This window comes from Tetrao urogallus (assembly GCF_951394365.1).
Source record: "Tetrao urogallus genome assembly, chromosome: 1".
Classification (NCBI taxonomy): Eukaryota; Metazoa; Chordata; class Aves; order Galliformes; family Phasianidae; genus Tetrao; species Tetrao urogallus.
In genome coordinates this window covers 971,891-992,987 of record NC_136813.1, presented here as the reverse complement: position 1 = coordinate 992,987, position 21,097 = coordinate 971,891, and the positions used below count along the sequence as shown (strand labels likewise).

The 21,097-nt window shown below is 46.7% G+C and overlaps 1 protein-coding gene across 1 annotated transcript in view; it reads left to right on the top strand.

The window, feature by feature from the left end:
- Positions 1-937: 937 nt before the first annotated feature.
- Positions 938-21,097, top strand: part of GDPD5 (glycerophosphodiester phosphodiesterase domain containing 5) — a gene marked incomplete at both ends in the record, with an annotated part of 96,813 nt that continues 76,653 nt past the window's right edge. Inside the window, one exon of the mRNA XM_079549170.1 lies at positions 938-1,054. Coding sequence (XP_079405296.1) covers positions 938-1,054 — 117 coding nt within the window. The remainder of the gene's footprint in view (positions 1,055-21,097) is intronic.

The window sequence follows — 21,097 nt, the reverse complement described above, 5'->3', positions numbered from 1 at the left end:
TTGCGAGATGTGGGTGCTGGGGATGTTGCATGCAAGGAAATGGTTGTCTAAGAGGGTGAGATTTGCACGCATTTCACGAATACAACTTTGCATGCTCTGGACCGGCAGCTGAACACTTTGCAAGCTCAGTGGCTGATGAGCATCATTCACAGAGCATGAATTATGTAGGCAGCAGCAATGTGTGTGTTGCAGTTGTGCAGCAGTGCACGAGCAACCTGGAAAACCCTTGGTTGCCTTGGTGCTCCAATGGCAAATAGAGCAGCTTGGTCTTTTGGGGAGTGTTTGATGGAAAGGAGATTGGGTGAAAGCTGCATCCGTGCGAGTGCTTGCTGATATGTTTTGTACAGAGGTGGAAGGTGCTGTCTGCCTTTTTTGCACACACAGAAGCGTCAGCACCTCATCTGGGACTGTTCTGCAGGCTCCATAGGATGCTTGTGATGAACTGATAGTACCTTGGCTGGGTTTCAGCCTCACAGAGGTTGAACTCTGAACCAATTTTAAGGTTGTGCTTGTGGTGGGCAAGGCTCTTTACTTTTCAATCACGTATAGAGACCTCATCTGAGCAGCAAGTCAACTGTTCTTGTCCTCATGTGGCTTTCCTTACTGATAACTCATAGGAATGCATTCTCTTTTGGAGATGTGGGAGAAGCAGCATAAGGAAACAAATCTTGCAAACTAATTAAACTTCTCAGATTTATAGAGTAACAAGCTGGAGATACTGGCTGGGCTGGGAATAGATCTGATTATCATTCCTCCTCTCTCGGTAACCAGAGGGCATGGTTAATTATTAAATTGCTTGTTGAAGTATTGAAATATCCCTTGGAACTTAATTTCCTTTTCTCCCCCCTTTTTTTTTCTTTTTCCTTCCTCTTGCTGAAGGGCTCTCCCAGGACCTGATGGCTTTCTGATACGTCGCTCCTGAGGGGCTGGCAGGAGCATGGTTAAACACCAACCACTGCAGTACTACGAGCCACAGCTATGCTTATCATGCCTGACCGGGATCTACGGCTGCCGATGGAAACGGTACCAGCGGTCACATGATGACACTACCAAGGTGGGTGAGAACCCAACCAGAAGCCTGGGAGCCAGAGGAGAACATGGGCAGAAAGTGCTGGGTGCTTGGGTTTTGTTGGCTTGGAGAGATTGTGGAGATCCGTGGTTCTGTGGCTGCAGGTCTGGGAGAAGTCATTACCATAGAGCTGATGTGGCAGATGGACGTGGGGAACTGGTTGTGGTGCTCAGTGGGTTTGAGGCTTTAGGTATCTGGTTGTGGTGCTCAATGGGATTGAGACTGAGGTATCTGGTTGTGGTGCTCAAAAGCAGTTGAGGTTTTAGGTATCTGTTTGTGGTGCTCAGTGGGATTAAGACTGTGGGTAGCTGGTGGTGGTGCTCAATGGAGTTAAGACTGTAGGTGTCTGCTTGTGATGCTCAGTGGAGTTGAGGCTGTGGGCATCTGGTTGTGGTGCTCAAAAGGGGTTGAGGCTTTACATATCTGGTTGTGGTGCTCAATGGGGTTGAGGCTGTGGTATCTGGTTGTGGTGCTCAATGGGGTTAAGACTGTGGGTGTCTGCTTGTGGTGCTCAGTGGAGTTGAGGCTGTGGTATCTGGTTGTGGTGCTCAATGGGGTTAAGACTGTGGGTGTCTGCTTGTGGTGCTCAGTGGAGTTGAGGCTGTGGCATCTGGTTGTGGTGCTCAATGGGGTTGAGGCGTTAGGCATCTGTTCGTGGTGCTCAGTGGGATTGAGGCTGTGGGCATCTGGTTGTGCTCAAAAGGAGTTGAGGCTTTACGTACCTGTTTGTGATGCTCAAAGAGGTTGAGGCTGTGGGTAGCTGGTTGTGGTGCTCAATGGGGTTGAGGCATTAGGCATCTGTTCGTGGTGCTCAGTGGGATTGAGGCTGTGGCATCTGGTTGTGGTGCTCAAAAGCAGTTGAGGTTTTAGGTATCTGTGATGCTCAGTGGGATTAAGACTGTGGGTAGCTGGTGGTGGTGCTCAGTGGGGTTGAGACTGTGGTATCTGGTTGTGGTGCTCAATGGAGTTAAGACTGTGGGTGTCTATGATGCTCAGTGGAGTTGAGGCTGCGGGCATCTGGTTGTGGTGCTCAAAAGCAGTTGAGGTTTTAAGCATCTGATTGTGATGCTCAATGGGATTAAGACTGTGGGTATCTGATGGTGGTGCTCAAAGGGGTTGAGTGTTGTGGGTTTGGCTAAATCTGTCCATATTTTCCCATTGATGCTGGGGAGAATTCTATGTTGTTAATGTTTTTAACTTGCTTTTCTATTGTTGATGTTCTTGTTCTGCCAGTTTGTGGAGGCTGCATTTCTGCATAGTCTGGGCTCTGTGTGTGTGGACAATGAGAACTAACTGGGGATGGACCAGGGCGCTGTTAGAGGTGACTTCACTCCTCTGAATAAATGCTGCTGTGAAGAGTTCTGGCAGAGGGAATCCAGGCAGTCAAGGCCAGACTCCCTGGCTGTTTGAGATGAGTCCCCATCTGATAAATCTGTGGGAAGGATTCTGAAACAAACTGCTGTCAGAGCTGTCACATCCCATCTTCTGGGTAATGGTTGTTGTGTTCTTCTGTGCTCTTGTGTTGTCTGGTATTCTTTTTTTCCCCGATGTGTGTGCATATTACATAAAGAAGGAAAAGAAGTCACAAACACAGCTTAAATCTTGCTTGTTCTGGCAGTGGTCCCTGGGGATCCTTTTGTTGCTTTTTGAGGATACAGTTTTGTTCCAGTGACAGTCAGCTGCTGTTTCACTTCTAAGTCAATGAGCAGAAATCTTTCAGGCAATGGAGTACTTCTCCTCTGCAGAAGAGGCTGAGGGAAAAACACGTGGGTGCAAGAGATCCCATGCCAGAGTGTTCCTGGTTCTGAATTGCATCGATTGCAGACGGTGCAGCTGGACTGGGAGCTCATGGCTTGTATTTGTGCACCGCAGAACAAATTTCCTTTTGTAAAGCAGAAATGTTTGGGCTGGTTTTTCTCCTCTCTTGGTATTGGAACACAGGCCATATGAGGAGAGGCTGAAGGAGCTGGGAATGTTCAGCCTGGAGAAGAGGAGGCTCAGGGGAGACCTCATTGCTCTCTGTAACTTCCTGAAGGGAGGCTGCAGTGAGCTGGGGGTCGGCCTCTGCTCTCGTGTCATCAGTGATAGGAGCAGAGGGAATGGCTTCAAGCTACGGCAGGGGAGATTCAGGCTGGACATGAGGAAGTATTACTTTTCAGAAAGGGTGGTCAGGCACTGCAATGGATGCCCAGGGAGGTGGTGGAGTCACCGAGCCTGGGGGTGTTCAAGGAAAGGCTGGATGCTGTGCTGAGGGACATGGTTTAGTGGGAGCTGTTGGGAATAGGTGAACGGTTGGACTGGATGAGCTTTGGGGTCTTTTCCAACCTTGGTGATTCTATGATTCTATGATTCTCAGCAATGGCTTTTCTGCTGAAGTTTCCTTTGAGCAAACGCTCAGGCGCATCCACACTGAAGGGTGTAGTTGTGTTTCTAAGATTTGGTCAGGAAAGCAGTGAGTTGTAATGTCTTGGCATGCATGCACATACTAATTTAAATACTCAAAATGCCATATTCCTTATGTCTTACGAACCAGAACATTATGTTTCCAGGCTAAAAATCCACGGAAGAAAGCCTGCAATCGACTTTTATTTTTCATTGAAATCTGGCTGCTTGCGCCGGCTTCATTTTTAACCAGAAAATATCAGTGGCAATTTGCCAATTCTGCTTAGAATTACGTTTGTTTTTCTGGTGCTGGAGAAGGACTCTTGTTCGAAGCTGGGCTTAAAAATATGTCCAGGTTCTCGAGTCTGTTTTGAGGTATGCGTGTGTCTCAACTTCCACTTTAGTGCCCAAAAGGAGTAAACGTAGTTCTTTTGGGAGCAAGAGAAGAATGTCTTAATTATTTACATGCCTTTGGAGGTGTTCAGGGCCAGGTTGGATGGGCAGCCTGGGCTGGTATGAAATGTGGAGGTTGGTGGCACTGCTTGCAGCGGGGGGTTGGAGCTTCATGATCCTTGAGGTTCCTTCCAACCCAGGCCATTCTATGATTCTGTGATCTACAGGCTATGGAGAACCAAGGTATGAGGGTACAAAGAATCTGTTCCCAGATTCAGAAAATACCACGTTGTAACCTTTACATGAAGGCTTTACCCAAAGGCATGGCACAAAGCTCTTCTATTGCCCTGTACCCATTGCTATCGCAACTCAATCACTGCAAACCCAGAGTAGAGCCAGTTGTAGCGTAGTGAAAAACCTAGAGTTACCTCTAGGAAGGGCACGTATTCATACAATCTTTACTGCTGTGTAGGCTGTAGAAAGGCTCTCTGCATTCTATTTAGGAGATATGGCTTTCTAGAGCCTTCCCCCACCTATGACCCAACCTTGCATAGAGCATCCTTCAAATCTGCTGTGTGTGACTATGAATGTTTATTTTCTACTTGTGTTGCTGCTGAGCAGCCAGAGTTCTTAGGGATTCTGCTCCCCTTCACTCACATTTATGCAGATCAGGCTTTCTACTACACTTAAAAATTTACATGAAAATGTAAATTGTATGCTTGAATGCCAAGTTGTTTGGTTTTTTTTTTGCCAGAATTGCGATGGTCTTTTGCCTTCACCTGACCCTTTGGGAACGGAGGAGAGGGGCTGAAGGCACACACTTGTGCACATGGCCTCCTTTCTGAATTAATTTTCATCAGTTGCAAAAAAGTTCATCAGCTGCAAAATTCCGTAATCCATTGCGTGGCTTTAGCTTTATTAGCATGATCCCCATTTGTGGTTGTTGGGGAAGATCTGGACACACCAGCTTTGGCTTGTGGCTGCCAGGCACCCTTTTAAAGTTCTAAAGTTCAGACAGCAGCAAGGTAGCTTGCAGACAATGCGATCCTCTTGATGAATTGCCAGCAATTAAACATGGGGCAGCACTGCTAATTGAGCTCTATAAACACAATGCTCCATAAGCAGCCTGTCTGCTTCACCCGAGATGACCCTGTGCTGGGCACTGCAGTGCCAGAGCAGCTCTTGCTTCCAGAGTATCTTTTAGCATCTTTGATCATCCATCCAGAGCTCCTGCAGGGTCAGTGTCCACGTGGGAATTGTTGATGGATTGCATTACGTAAATGTGGAGTCAGATCTGTCAGCTGATTTTGTGCTTGTATTGATTCCAGAGTCATGTTATTTCCACGCAGCAAATATCACGCCAGGGAAATCATCCTAGGCAGGACTAGGGAGAGATTCTGTGGGAGAAAATTGCCATGATAATTTTTGATCTATGCAGATAATAGAAGTAGCTACATCCCTTGGCTGGCTGTTTTTTTGTTTTTTGGGTTTTTTTTTTGTGGTTACTAAATATTGCAGCCTTGGGTGTTTTGCAGTACTGTTTAATTTGCTGTCAAAGGGGATAAAATACTGCTGCTGATTGCAAAGGGCTGTGCTGCCTGGCTACAGGCTTATCCTAGAATCAGAATGTTTGGGTTGGAAGGGACCAGCTCAGGCTGCCCAGGGCCCAGCCATGGCCTTGTCACCTTCAGGGATGGGCACCCACAGCTCTGTGCAGCAGTGCTGTGGCATCATTGCCTCTGGCAAGAATTTCTCCCTAATGTCTGACCTAAATCTCCCCTCTTTTAGTTTAAAGCCCTTTCCCTGTCAGTGATAACCATACTCCCCAACCATGAACCCTTCTGGGTTACAAGTGGGTGATCAAAATGTCACTGGGATCTTTTCTTGTCTTCTTCATTCACCCTGCAGCTTGGTTTCAGCATATATGCCATCTTTTTCCTGGTACACAAGTTGCCAAGGACGGGCAAGTGTAAGGGCCTAGTTTGGTACATGTAAAAGGAAGGTCCATCATCTGGGAATGAACCCCAGATCCCTGGATCATAGACTCATTAAGGTCGGAAAAGATCACTACGATCCAATCATCAACCCATCCCCACCACGCTCACCAAACCACCGGGAAGCTTTCAGACCCAGGTAGCTGAAAAAACAGGATTTTTTGTTGTGATTTCTGCTCTTCAGTGCCATCTACCACACACTTAAATGGGGTCTTTCGGATGCATTCAAGGCCAGGCTGGATGTGGCTCTGGGCAGCCTGGGCTGCTGGTTGGCAACCTGCACACAGCAGGGCTTGGAGCTGGATGAGCGCTGTGCTCCTGTGCAACCCAGGCCATTCTGTCATTTTATGTGGATGCCCCATCTGAGTGAAAGGAGCAGTGCCAGTGATGAAATCCCACATAGGCAGAAATCCCAGTGCTTTCTAGATGCCCAAATCCTCAAGGTGTGAGACTGAGTGTCTAGCAAACCACATCCTTATTAAGAACCTGGAAAGACAGTGAAACTGGATCTAAGGAGGTGCAAGTCCAAGTGCAGGAGTGGATTTCTTTGGTGGCCAATGAAGTGTTCCATTTGCAGGGTTGGAGTTTGGACATAGCATTAAGGTTTTACTGTCCTAAAATCAGGACTTACTAAGAATCCAGCATAAAAAATTATTTAAAAAAAATCTATGCCTTTGCTGGGGGAAATATTGAGAAGTGTTAGGAACACCCTGTTCTGAACCTCTCTCCATGCAACTTGTGGCCATCACCTCTCATCTATCATTCAATGTGTGATCTTGAAGGTCTTTTCCAACCTCTGTGTTTCTGTGATTCTGTTACAAACTTCCACCCTCTCCACTCCTCCAACACAGCGTTCTTAACTGGAATTTAGTAATTGTGACATCCCAAGTTTATCTTGTAGTGTGAAGTGATATAAGTCCCTCTACAGGCTTAATTCTTACTGTGTTACTGGGCAAACAGAGGCATAGAAGCCAAACTGGTCTGTGATGAGTTGTTATTTACCCAGACTGGGTGAATGATGAATCGCAGGGGGCATGGAGTCACAGAATCACCAAAGTTGGAAAAGACCTCCAAGATCACCCAGTCCAGCTGTCCCCTATCACCAGTATTTCCCTCTCATCCTAACATGGATGCTTCCATTATCTCAATACTTGTGAATATGCTTAGGGGCTTCCCAATGGCTCTGGGTGCTGTCTGTTGGATTTGAGGACAGGATCTCAGCAGCTTCTGGCACGGGGGCTGATGCCATCAAGAACTGCAGCTACCTTGGGTCACAGATATGTTTCCTGCAGGTGATGCACTGGCACAGGTTGCCCAAGGAGGCTGTGGATGCCCCATCCATCCCTGCAGGCATTCAAGGCCAGGCTGGATGTGGCTCTGGGCAGCCTGGGCTGCTGGTTGGGACCTTGCACACAGCAGGGGGCTGGAACTGGATGAGCACTGTGCTCCTTTGCAACCCAGGCCATTCTATCATTCTATGATTCTGTGATTCAGGCTCTGGGTAATGTTATAAATGGCTCGTGGGTAGCCTGACCTTTTTAGAGGTGATTGAGTAGCTCTTACAGCAATGGCTGGAAAACTTCTAATGCTTTGCTGTTACTGCTTTATTCAGAACCTTTGAAGTGCTCCATGCATGAACTCCTTGCAATAAACAGCCAGACCAGCCCCCCTGCATACACAAAGGTGCCTTGTGTCTTTCCCAACATTATGGGCCTCCAGAGTTTTATTCAGATGGTGGCATTTCCTTGTTACAGCTGCCAGATGTGCTCCCTCCAACACTTTTTTCTTTGTGTTGCACTAATTATCTGGGTGAATAATTATGTTGCTGGAGCTCATTATTCCTTCCTCCCTCCTGCTTGCTCTTGTGCATTTTCAGGACGGTGTAGCAGATGCTGCTGATGCTCTCCTTTGTGTAGCTGCTGTGTGCATGGTGTTGAGTTAAAAAAAAAAAGAAAAAGAAAAAGATTAAATAAGGTGAGCTCAGCATCAGTGATTGTCAGTAGGTTTTTTGCCCTCTTATCGTAGAATCATAGTGGCTTAGGTTGGACAGGACCTCGGAGATCATCCAATTCCAACACCCCTGCTGAGGGCAGGGCTATCAGCTCAGGCTGCCCAGGATCCCATCCAACCTGGCTTTGAATGCCTCCAGGGATGAGGCACCCACAGCCTCTCTAGGCAGCAGTGCCAGCACTCACCACTCTGAGTCAAAGAATTTCTTCCTAACATCCGACCTAAATTTCCCCTCCTTTGGTTTAAAGCCATTCTCCCTTATCCTATCACTATCTGTCCATGTAAAAAGTTGCTCCCTCTCCTGCTTATAAGCTCCCCTCCAATACTGGAAGGATGCAGTGAGGTCTCCCTGGACCTTCCCTTCTCTAGGGAACTCAACCCCCAACTCCCTGCACTCAGCCTTGGGGAACCTCACTGGTTCTCAAGTGCCCACTTTTGGAGCCTGCCCAGGTCCCTCTGGATGCCATCCCTCCCTTCTGCTGTGTGACAGCCCTTGGTGTCATCAACAAAATGCTGAGGGTGCACTGATCCCACTGTCCACATCCTGGATAAAGATACTGAAGATACACCAGGAAGTCCCAGAGTGGCCATTGCTGGACCTAGTTTTCATCCTGGATATTAGTGAAAAGCAAATTAGAATCAGTAGCTTAAGATAGGTCTCAATAGTTGATGTGCGTGTGGCATGGGTGGACCAGTAGATCCAAGGGCTGGTGGACAACTTTTGTCTGTGCAGGAAAAGGAGCCTTTGGGCAGCTGAGGATGGAATGGGAAAGAAAGATAGGGACAAAACTGGAGGTCACTTTCTCCTTATATTCAAGATTTGTAGAATCACAGAATATCCTGGGTTGGAAGGGGCTCATAATGATCTTCAAAGCCAACTCCTAAGAAATCTCCACGTTTCTTGCTGTCCTTAAAGCAGCAACCAGAGGAGGTAACTTATGTGTATTTTCTTCTATTTTTTCCTTTTTACCTTTGGTTTGCAGACAGAAGCTGGCTGCCCGGGCTGCCCAGGAAATCCACTATGTGTTATCAGGGGGTTTTGCCAAGCCTTTCCTAAAAAGTATTCAGAAAGTGATGACTCTATGCTCGCTGTGCTCACCCTGGGGGGAAGACAGGCTGGAAGCAGGTAGGGCCGGTGCCTTGGAGCTCTAGAGGATAAGGACTGCAGAAAGAGGATTTATTAAAGGCTGTGAGGACCCAGATTGGTAACCTACTGCTGTGGTGAGCTGATGGAGAGAAGAGGTGGGGCTGATGGAGAGAAGGGTTGGAGTTTGATGCGGGTTTCTGGATCAACAGATGGAGGGGAGAGGAGGAAGGCGCAGCCCACTGTGTTGCTCTCTGTGCTGGGAAAGCCGATCAGAGACTTAGGAGCTGTGGCTGTTGCCAAAATGGCAAGAAGAATGACTTCGGGTGCTGTGCTTTAGATTAAGGCATGTTCACCTTGACTGCTTTCTTCACGGTTTTTCTCTGAATTCCTCCTCGGATGTTCAGCTGTGCTGGTGTTTCCATGACGATCACCCAGGTTTTTTTGGCACTCAGAGCAGAAGCTCAATGCATCTGTTGCTTCCTGATGCAGTGTGTCCCACCCGAGATCCTGCAGTGCAGGTTTGCTGAACATACGACTGCTTTGTGGGCTTCTGGGGGGCTATAAAATGCCATAAGAGCTCTGTTTTGTCCACTGACCAGTCGTGTGCAGAATCACAGAGTGATGCACAGAATAATTGCTTTGTGCAGATGTCCCTCCTGGCTAGCTATGTTGCACAAGGGTAAGGATGTCGAGTTATGGCTCATGGACAACTGAAAGCGCTGTCTGAAAAGCAATGCAAGGTGTCTGAAATGTGCAGATGTGGGTTGGGCAATGTGGGGAATATCAAATACTTACAACGCCTCCCTCCTCCTTCAAAGCATTGAGAGCTGCTTGTGTAGCTGCAAGACAGTATAAATTAGTTATCAAAGCATTCCTAATGAATTGGGTGTTCGCTGTTGAGCCTTATTCCCTTCAAATAAAATGGTAATGATTCAGGATGGTCCATCTGCTTAGAAACATCACGTGTCTTTGAGCTGAGGCTTCTGATGGCTTTCTTTTTTTCTTGTTTCTTTTGTAAAATGATGAAGCTGCGAGGAGAATGTGGAGCTGTGATCCGTCGACATAATGGATTGCTGTGCTGTGTCTGTGCTACGTGTATTAATTCATTTCAGAGTGAAATACTCTTGTAATTCCTACTTGGCAGGAGTTGTGAAATGACCTGAGCAGATGAGCTGAGCCACATTGGTGTGATCTATCTGTGGGCTTTAGAGCTGAGACTTTGCTGTGTCTTTAGTGCTAATCCCCTGATGGCCAGAGGTCACAAAAATTGCTTGCCTTGCTGAAAGCTGCTGTTAGAGGAAAGGTGGATTCGCCCCTTTGGGTACAATTTCAATTTGTTAATGCTCATGACTGTAGGACCAAAGATGTGAGTGCTCTTGATGAAAGATGCTCTTTCATGCCTGTTTGATTCTGCTTTGGTCCCTAAGGCATCGAATGGTGGTTTCTGCAGTAGCATTCGGCCAGTGATCCAGAGCTGAATCTCCATGAATTAATACATGAAATGATGTTGGAGTGATGGGCTAAATGCAAGAAAATCCAATTGTTGCATTACATATTGATTTTTTTTTAATTGTTTCTCTTCAATGCTTGCAGTCAAAACCAAAACACTCCTGTTCTCAGCACTTGGACATCCTTTAAATACCCCCTTTGAGCTTTTCATTATACAGGAAGGCTGTAATGTGACACAGGGCTGGGGGGGGGATGGGGTCAGGGTGCTCCTGGCTGCACGTAGCCGTATCACCCTGCCCACATTGCAGGGTCTTCTGCTGAACTCCCTTGGTTTTGTCCTCTTTGCAGTTGCATTGGCCTGTAGGAATTATACTGTCTGTTTCAGCCCCACTGAAATCAGCCTCATGACATCAGTTTCTCTTTGCTCTGGGAGATACCCAGGTACTCAGGAAAGATGCAAACCTCTCTTGGCACTGCTCTCCTGGCATCAAGAGCTCTCCCAGGAGCATGGACACTATCAATGTGTTTTCTTGGCAGTGTTGTAGGATTCAGCTGCTGAAATGTGTTAAAAACTTCAGCAGCAGTAGAAATGCTTTGTGAAGGAGTGAGACTTCTTTTAGTCTGGATAGATGGAAGTCTCCTGGTTGGCTGCATGGAGCAGAGAGGTGCCCTTGTTAAGGTTATCGGATGATTCTGAGTAGGATGGGATCCACAGGGATCATGGAGTCCAACCCCTGGCCCCACAAAGGACCACCCTAAATTCAAACCCTGTGTCTGAGAGCATTGTCCAAATGCTCCTTGAACTCTGGTGTGACAGACTCACAGTAGCTGGGACTCAGAAACTGTTCTTAACCCACTTGAGCTTGCTTACTGTTGGGTCCTGTATCCTCAGACAGTAAGGCTAGTGCTGAAGCCATTGACTGCTTAGAAAGTCAAACCTGCAGAAGACCACTGTTGCTTGTATCTGTTCATACCATGGATATAAAGCCCAGAAAGCCGATATATTTATAACTGACCAAAAGCCCAGTCTGCTGGGCTGCACTGTAAACAGAATATATTGCATACAGTTCCAGTCTTAATGGATTTAGGTTGTATTTTTCCTCAACACCACCCTTCAGTGTAAAGGAGTCACCAGTGATTGCAGATATTGTGGCTTCTGTAAATTCCCTGTAAAGGTTGTTTCCTACTCCAGTAATGCTTGTTTGAAGGATGGTGAATTCCAAGCCCCAGGAAAGCAATGGGGTTTGACTTGCTGCCTGGTGCTACCACTGCTGTCAGGTGAGGGTATTTCACTAAGGCTAATTCTCAGGCTTAGTCCCCATGCGAGCAAAATGCTGGTGGGAGGGAGTCTGCAGAACCCATTGGCTGTGTGTCTGACTTTGGGTTAAGGGGTAAGATTGAGTGATTAACGTGCCCTATGATTTATAATGCTTTATTGGTGTCGAAGGTTTTTACTGCACAGAATCTTGCAAAATGTGTTCCAGGCTATGGATGGTCAGCACTGAGCTGGAGCTGCAACTGGAGGAAGGGGACAGCAAGGCAGGGGGAAGATATGGGAGAAGAGATAGGGAAGGGGGATCTTTGAGACCTGGCTTCTTGCAGCAAACCCTATGCTTTGCTAACAAGAGCTGGTGGCTGTACAGTTTTGGGTTTTACCAGGGCTTTTCTCTGATATCCTTTCTGTCTAGAGGTGGTGATGTGCAGCCAATCTTGCAAAATCTTTACCTGTTGGAAGGATTCTAGCTGAGAGATGAGGTTGGGTGCTCAACCAGCGCATTGCCTTGTATGGGAGAACTTCCTCAGCTGTCCCTGTAAGTGTCCTCAGACAGCAGCAAGAGCATTGCACTGGGTGAAATCACACACTTTGTGTTTTGTTTGTGAGCTAATGCTCAATAGAATCAGTAGGGATGGAAATGACCCCTAAGATCATCCAGTCCAACCAGTGACTCCTTACCACCGTGCCCGATCAGGCTGTGGGATTCAGCAGGCTTGTGCTTTGCTATGGAAGCTGGTGAGGCCACTTGATGTCATGTCAATTCCCTTAAATGCATGTTTTACTTTTCTTTGTGACTCTTTTTTCTTTGCATAAGCAAATAATTCACTATTCCCATCCAACACCTGTGAAAGGACTGGGGAATTCCAGCACTTGCAGTGAGGAAGGTAGAGTATTTACTGAAGGCTTTCTAAAAGCAGGAAGAAGTATCATTTTTCTTCTTACTTTCCAAAAGAACTAAATATATTTTCCCTCTCAGCCGTGTAGCTGCCACCAGTGCTAGATTTAAGCTTTTAAAATTGAATTGGAAATACCTTTTTCACAAGAGGCAATGGGAATGATACTCCTGCCAGCACAATGAAGGATACTCCTGCCAGCATAAACCTTGTTGTTTGTAGCTGCACTATCACAGGTTGATTTGCTGTGTCACTATCTACATGGAGAGTTTGTTCCTTCTCATGAAGACAGCAAGTGCTGTAAGTGAAATGTTGGTAGAATCATGGAAGGATGACTGGTTGGCCTGTTCTGTGTGAAGCCCTATCTGATCTCAACAGGGATGGCAACAAATCAGGGTTCTTTTCCAGAGGACTCTGTCTTATCCTTATTCAGAGGGAAGCAAGGATGACTTTGCTGCCTTTCAGTTGAGCTCAAGTGATTTCCTTTATTTTTTGGCTTTGAACTTCCTTGCCTGCCAATCATCAAATCTCTTCTCCCGGTGCCGTTCCCTGATTCCCAGGTGTCCTGGAAGAGATGCAAGGACGGAGCATAGAAAGGAGAAAGACTCTGCCGTGTGTCCTTGCTGGGTAGCTGAATATTTGCGTATTAGCTGAGAAAAGAGGTTTTGTTTTTTCACCTCACATAGGAAAAAAAAAAAAAAACCAACTTTATTTGTGTCTTATAAAATTACTTCGGTGAAATCTGATCAGGGATGCCTGTGGGTCCAAAATGACCACAAAAATTAACCAGATGAGAAAGAAACCTGGCACCAATGTGAAGAATGAGTGGAACGGAGGAAATTAAAGGAGTGGGATTAGCTTGTGTGGGATTTTCCCTTGGTAAGCATGTGCTGAACCACAGAATGGCTCGGGTTGGAAGAGACCTCAAGGTTCATGAAGCTCCAACTCCTCTGCTGCAGGCAGGGCTGCCAACCTCCACATTTAATACCAGCCCACACTGCCCAGGGCCCCATCCAACCTGGCCTTGATGTGTTGAATGGTGGGACAAGTGGAAGTCGTAGGATTAGATGGGGATCCTGCACACCTCCCCCTTCTTCCTGCTGCTGTGTGAAATGCTGATGGGAGCTAAGGCTACGTTCCCATTGGGGGTTGCTGGTGACAGTGCGTTACATATTTATAAGAACAGTTGACTTTTGGCTCTGCTTTTGTGCTTGTTTTAAATGGCTGTGGGATAGCAGCCTTCGGGGGAAGTGAATAAAGAAGGTCAAGGGATTGTAGTGCTGAAGAGGTTGAGCTTCCAGTGAAGCCGTGGGCGGAGAAAGGGATGGTGGTGTCCTGCAGCTATAGCTTGTCTTAAAGGCAAATACTGATGTCCATGGTATGTGTGTGTTTCTGAGTGCTCCACGAGGGAGGCAATGCTTCACCAGCAGGAAGAAAGACACAGTGATGGATGTGAGGATGGTGGGCAGTGCTGTGCATTGCAGCTCGATGGGCTGTGCTGCAGCGTGTTGCCAAGATTAAGGTGAGAAGGCTTCAATTGAGACTGCCCAGTGCTTATTGCAACTAATTTCTCTGCCCGAAAAAGCACACACTGTCCTTCAGCCTCATCCCTCTGGTTACAGATTAATGAAGAATTGAGAAGAAAAAGCTTGGGAAGAGTAAACTTCCAGTGGAACAAGCAAAGCAGTTCCTTTTGAAGAGCTGCTGCCATGCTGTGTGCTAATGAATGGTGAGAAGTGTCTGTAGAATGAGAAAAAGGAGAGCTATGGCAATATTCTCACCTCTCCTTTAATAAAAGTGCCGTCTCTCTGCTGTTGATAACCGACTTGGAGGCAGGGTAGGCTGAGGACAGGGGTATTCTTGTGCACTGTTTCCATAACTGATCTCATTTTATATGTACAGATGCAGAAAATGAGCATCTGGGAAGAGCGGGGAGAGGAGAATGGAGCTATGAATGGGGCTAAGAAATCTCTTCTCTCTGTCTTGGCACCTGGGCCATGACCATAAACCCAGTTTATACCCAATAGCACAGGGTAGGCATACACCCAACCACTCCAGGTTCTATACCCAAAGCATCAGTGGCTTTTCGACCTCCCATCCAGTGCGTAATCTGGATCTGGGAAACCTCCTTGGAAAAGATCTTGTGGTTTCCTGGAAAGCTTCCACAACTTGGCACTTGGAAGGTCGTACTGAAAAATCCCAGTGTGCTGTTTTCTTTTGAGCTGACTTCTCTGAAAATTAAGTTTCCTGGCAGTTGAGTGTGCAGCTCTCCTCAAAAGTAATATATGTAGCTCTAAATGAGGCACATCTCACCACGTCTGAAGGCAAGTTGTAACTGCACTGTGTTACAATCGTGTGCGGATTTATTCGAGGTGAGCTTGCGGATTCTGGTGCTGCATTCTCAGTGCTTTTTAGGGGTTTTGATGCTATCTTGCAAATTACCATCATCCCATACTCCTTGGCCTGAAATTTTGGGGAGAGGGTCAAGCATTGGAATGGGGAACTGGTGGAGTTCCTGGAGGTGTTCCAACACCGTGGAGATGGGGAACCGTGGCACTGAGGAACATGGCCAGCGGGCATGGTGGGATGGGTCGGGGTTGGGTTTGGGAGACCTTGGAGGGCTTTTCCAATCTTCATGATTTGAATTTTGAATGCAGTTGCATGTCCTCAGTGAAATATTGCAGAAGCAGTTTTGTGACAGCTGTCTTTGCATGAGCAGGCGTGATTTTTGCCTGAATAGACTCTAACAATTCTTTGCAAAAGTGGATTACAAAAGTCTGTGTCTCCTTAATTTACTGCTGTCTAGGATCCTCAGTCTCCAAGACCACAGAATATCTTCTGGGAAAGCGTATCTGGAAACCATGCCTACCAATAACACAGTATTCAACTAAGGTGATGACATTCAGTGGCATTTCTTGTACAGAAGTCGAGCTAGATGATTTAATGGCCCCTTTGGTTTTTAAAACGTGTACATGCTTTATTTTGTGATGTAAAAAGCTTCTAAATTGAGGGCAGAGGTTAGCTTGCCAAATACATCGCAGCTGTTCATCCTAATTTGGAAGGGGAGGCTGCTAGAAATTCTGGAACAGGAAGGCTTGGAAACTAGAATGCTTTTGCATATTAATATCTTTCTGCCTTTAATACAGATGTTCACATTCATGCCTCCTGTTCTGGGAGTCTGGCCAAGTTTCTGCACAGAGTAACTGCACACAGCTCCGGGTCCTGTCCTTCACCCCCACATCATCCCAGAACAGGTACAGCCTGAGATTAATTTCCCGTTTGGAGTTTCCAATCCGTTTATTAATAAATGAAACACGTGGCTGGCTTTTGCATGAAAGGGGCAGAGAGAGCTTATTTCCCTGCAGGGCAATTGCTCTTTGCAGTTTGCAAAGTCGTCCCATTGAATTAAAGAAGTCACCACAAACGGAAACTCCTGGCCTTGCGTGCGTTGTTTCAGCGACGGTTGTTGAGGGGATTTATTCTGACGGTTGGGGCTGTGGCTTCTTCCATGTCTGCCAGGAAAAATACAGCATGGTTTTATTTCTGATGCTGTGGTTTTTTCACATCTTATGTGCTTTTGGTCCCAGTTATGATGGCTGTATCTTTTAGGAGCAGGGCAAGCACCTTCTCCTCTGCCCAATCTGTGCGCTCTGTCCCACGCTCTCAGGACACTGCAGTTTGGATCCAGCAAAACATTCAGATGACTGCAAAATTTCCATACTGCGGGAGTTCAGTGATGTTTAACGTGGGATTTTTCCTGAATGTCCATGATGCCTCGTCTGAATTGATTTGATGACCACTCTCCCACCAAGTTTTGATCTTGGTTGGAAAAGACCTCTAGGATCGTCAGGTCCAACCATGAACCCATCCCCACTCACAGAATTGTAGAATTTTGGAATCATTGAGGTTGGAAAAGACCTCTAAGATGTAGAATCATAGAATCATAGAATCACCAAGGTTGGAAAAGACCTAAGAGATCATCCAGTCCAACCGTTCACCTATTCCCAATAGCTCCCACTAAATAGAATCATAGAATCACCAAGGTTGGAAAAGACCTAAGACCTAATGTGCCTGCTTTGAGTCCCCATCAGGTCACAGGAGAGATCCAGCCATAGCCAGCCACTCCAGACTTCTTGGTTGCATGGAGGAGCCAAGAAATCCCTCCAGAATAATAATGCAGGCGACCAGATTCTGATCTGCAGCCAAGGCAGTGAGAGGACACCTCTTCAGCAAAGGCTAGCTGAAGCTAAAAAGCTCACAGCAAAGATGGGTTATAATGATGGGTTTGGGGTTGTTCTTGTGAGCTTCTCTCAACGGATGTTGAGTTTTCTCAATGAATATTGGAGCAAATACCCAGAGTACCTGCCAGGGTAGCTGCCAGACCAGCTCTGCCTCCTGACCCCAAGGTCTGCGCATCTGGATATAAGAATGTGTAAGAGTGTGTGAAATATTCATACAAGATGCTGCTAACCTCAGAGCTTGGCTAGAGCTACTGCAGCCTCACTGATGCTGGGCTCTGCTAGCAGACTCTCCTGTTGCAGTGCTGTGCTGTGCCATTTGCTGCAAGTTCCCCATGCTGCCATCTGCAATTCAGTACTCATCCCAATAAATTTGGGCAGGGAGGGAAACATTGCTGTGCAAACAGGACCAAACTAACTAATGAGAGTAAATCCTTGGCCTGTAGGAATGCCCTCTGCTTAATTCTGCAAACAAGATCAAGCTGGCTACATTCCAGCAGAGCACAGCCCATTCTTTTCCTTGGTTTCCTGTTGTGATGGAGAAGCATGGCAGCCCACAGCCATCTGATTTAAGACTTGTTTGTGTTCTGCTGTCCTGCACTTCCCAATGCTCTCAAGTGTCATAGGGGTGAGAGTGAAATGAAGCCATGCAAGAGATGAGCAAAGGTGGGTTGGTTTCTGGCAGCCTTGCCGTTTGGGGAGAAGAACTTGAAGTTGTGTGAAGATGTGGCTTTCCTGGCATTTGTCTTGGGTGAATCACAAAACAGTTGAGACGTCTGCCAGCTCGTCATTGTACAGACAACCTGGCTGCTTGTGGGGTCTCTGCAGGGATCCCGATGTCCTCAGCACTGAGGTGATCAACTTGGACACCAGAAATGCTTGCGTTCCTATGAACTGGGGAGCTCTTTGTTAACTCATTGGCTTGCTTGAAAAAATAAACAAACAGAGGAGCAAAGCTTAAAAATCGAGATTATTCACCGGTGGCCATGTGTAGAATCATAGAATCATTAAGGTTGGAGAAGAGCACTCAGATCATGTAGTCCAACTGTGTAGTTGAACTAGGATTTGTCTGCCTTTCTGTCTTGACTTCCTCTTGAAAATTATAAATCTTGATTTTAGTGGTATTTGAATACAGACTCAAACTCCTCCTAGTTGTTTCTAGGAGATCTACTGCTGGGCTCCTAAGTGTGGTTTAAAGGGTCTAGGTGCCAGTTGGAGATGTACAAGGGGAAGCTGGGCTTGTCTGTGACTGGAGGTTTTAATGGGCTTTTTAGTGACTGATATTTGTAGCTCATCTCAAGCTTGAAAATGTTCATCCCTTCATGCCACCTTTACAATGAGGTGTTAGTGGAGGAGAAATGATGAATTGGTTTGAACCCATCATTTATCATCTCCTTGACGTGTGGTTCTGAGCCTTTATTTGGCAGCATGCATATTTGCACATGACATCAGCCAGCACTTGAGAATCAACTGACTTCGTTGCAGTCAAAGGAGGCTCGTTTTCAGGAACAGTTATGGGAGGGGAAAGAAAATAAAAAGCGTGAAACTTAGCTTTGTTTGAAGTCTTCTCAACTTGGAACGTTCTGCCTGTTGAAGGTTCAGTCACTAGTGGTTGACTTGTGTGCTTTCCTGAAGCTCGCTGACCAGTTGTAGAGCCAAAGCTTTGTTTCAGGGCCTGCTACTCTCAGATGAAAGGTGTGGTTATTCAAGTTTCTTTCTATGTGCCAAAGGCTGCTCATGCTTAAAGGAGTGCAGCTCTGACGTCTTTGCTTTGTCTCTTGGGTGCTGGGTAGGGACCATGTGCAGTAGCTGTTGATACAAAGGTGATGTGGATGGAAGTGTGGTGCTTTTAACCTCAAACTGTGCAAAAGCCTTCTTCCTAAACTGGAATTCCCAAAGTCCGAAAACTCTTCTCAACAGGGTCGAACCAGTGGGATATTTAGCAAAGGGAGATCACGTGGAATTGGGCTTCTCTCCTCTTTACCCAGGAGAAAGATTCATAGGATCCCAGAAGGGCTTAGATTGGAAATCAGACTGAAAGCAGCTCTTCTGGTCATGATGCTTAGGGCGTTGCTTTTTTGGTGTAGTGCAAGAGTCTGGTGGCATCAGCCCTGTCACAAGGCTGAACGCTGCGGGTTAACGGTGGAGGAAGAGCACGCATTGACTTCTCCAGTTGCCCAGACTGCTGGTTTCACCGCAAAGCTGTTTCATTTGCTAGCTGTTGTCTCTTGTGGTCTATTTTGTGTTGGTTTTCTTTCTTGTTTTCTTTTTTTTTGGTTCAGCTATGCTGGTCTCTCTGAAAAAGCAAACCACCTCCTGGTTCCTCTAATTCAGTACACGCTGCTGCTATGTCTTGCTTAGGGTTTGCTTAACAAGCCTATCTTGTAACCACTTACACCACCGCAGAGCTTGAGCAAACCACACTGCTGTGAGCTGTGCTGTGCTGGAAGGTCAAGAGCTTGAAGCTGAGCAGGGTGTGCTGGGATTGGTTTTAGCTGAGTGATATCTGAAAAGGATATCTCATTTCATTGCTTCTCTTCTTGAGGTCGATGAGAATTAGTGTGCATGTTTGCAAGGGTTATTAGCAGGGCAGCTGGGTCTGAATGAACACTTTTATTGCATTTGTCTGCTGCCATCTGGGGTTCCTGCTTCTTCAGCAAGAAGTGAATGATAAATGGCACAATGCAAAATGAAACTAGTCTGGATGCTGTTCTTAATGCACTTTAGTGTTGGCTAAGTGTGGCACTGCTGTGGTTATAATGGACTGTTGTATGACACACAGACCCCAGCACCCACATTATAGCCGTGATGGTTGACTTCTTTAACATTCAGCCCTTGAGAGGTAAAATGAAATCAATCCTGCAAGCAAAGCTTCTTCCCTCTTTCCAGATGGACGCCGGCTTTGGGTACTCAGCTGCTGCTGAAGCCTGTGACTTCATTTGGTTTCCCTCCGGCAGTGCACTGAACCCATTGAAATCTCTTACAGGCAAAAAGAAGAAAATCCCTTCCATATGTCAAGTATTAGAAAAACACATGATTTTTTTGACTTGCACAAAGCGTCCCGTTGTCTGACAGATATGGAAACAAGTGCACTCTTGTTTCTGGGAAGCTGAGCTCTGACCTTACACTGATAAGTCTGACATGTCACTGTCTGCTGTTTCAGATGGTCTCTGTTCGCGTTAACTGGGCATGTGGAGGCTGGGCAGGGCTCTGATCTTATCATTTTTCCCCTTAAAAGAGAGAGACTTCAGTATTCTCTGCTCTAAATCTCTTACTGTAGTCTTTCAGGTCACTGGATTGGCCCCCCAAAGACAGGGGAGAAAGCATTTTGTGTGTTAGCTTGTTCAGTGGCTTTTGTTAACAGATGTCTTTGCCCTCTGGATTCCCCCAGACTAATAAATCTGTGATCGATGGGGCAGTGCCTCATGAGGCCAAGTGCAAATGCATGGAACTTGCCAATTGAGTCAGACCACAGATTACATTGCCCAGCATCCTGTCTCTGCAGGAGCCCAGCAATGGGTGCTTGAGAGGGGCAGCAATCCTCCTATTTGTGCTCTGTGCTCCTTTCTTCTCTCTCTTGACCTCTAGCAAGTGGCAGCTGTGTGCAAAATGTAGTGTTGCTTGTGCTCAGCTGGAGTGGTGTTGTGCCAACAGCTTACTCCAGAATTGCTGTAACAGGAAAATGCATCATGGTCTGAAAAATGGCCCTTGGGTCCCTTGGAGGGGCTCCTGGGAAAGTGGGAGCCTGCCTTTATCTAGACTGGGATCTTCATTACAGGACTGCAGTGCTTGCGGTGAGGGATGCTGCCTGGTGATGAATAATGGGATGAAGCATGAACCTTGTGGTCTCTGGGTGTCTTTTTCTTCCCACTGCAGTGGATGGTTAGTTTGGCCAAGAGGAAGGTGAGAAGGAGAAAGACAGGGTGGGAAAGGGAGGAATAAATGGGGTAGGAAAGTTCAGACAGAGCTGCAGCAGAAGCTGTTGGAGGTGCTGGCAAAGGTGGTGCATCTCGTGCTCTCAGTGATCCCACATTCTGGGGGTCTTTGTCACTGTTTGTTTTGTTTCTAAGTCCTATCAGCTCCCATTAGCATTTCACACAGAAGCAGCAATAAGGGGGATGTGTGCAGGAGTCCCCATCTAATCTCATGACTTCCACTTGTCCCGTCACTCAAGCACATCAAGGCCAGGTTGGATGGGGCCCTGGGCAGCCTGGTCTGGTATTAGACATGGAGGTTGTCAGCCCCTGCCTGCAGCAGAGGAGTTGGAGCTTCATGATCCTTGAGTCTTTTCCAACCCAAGACGTAT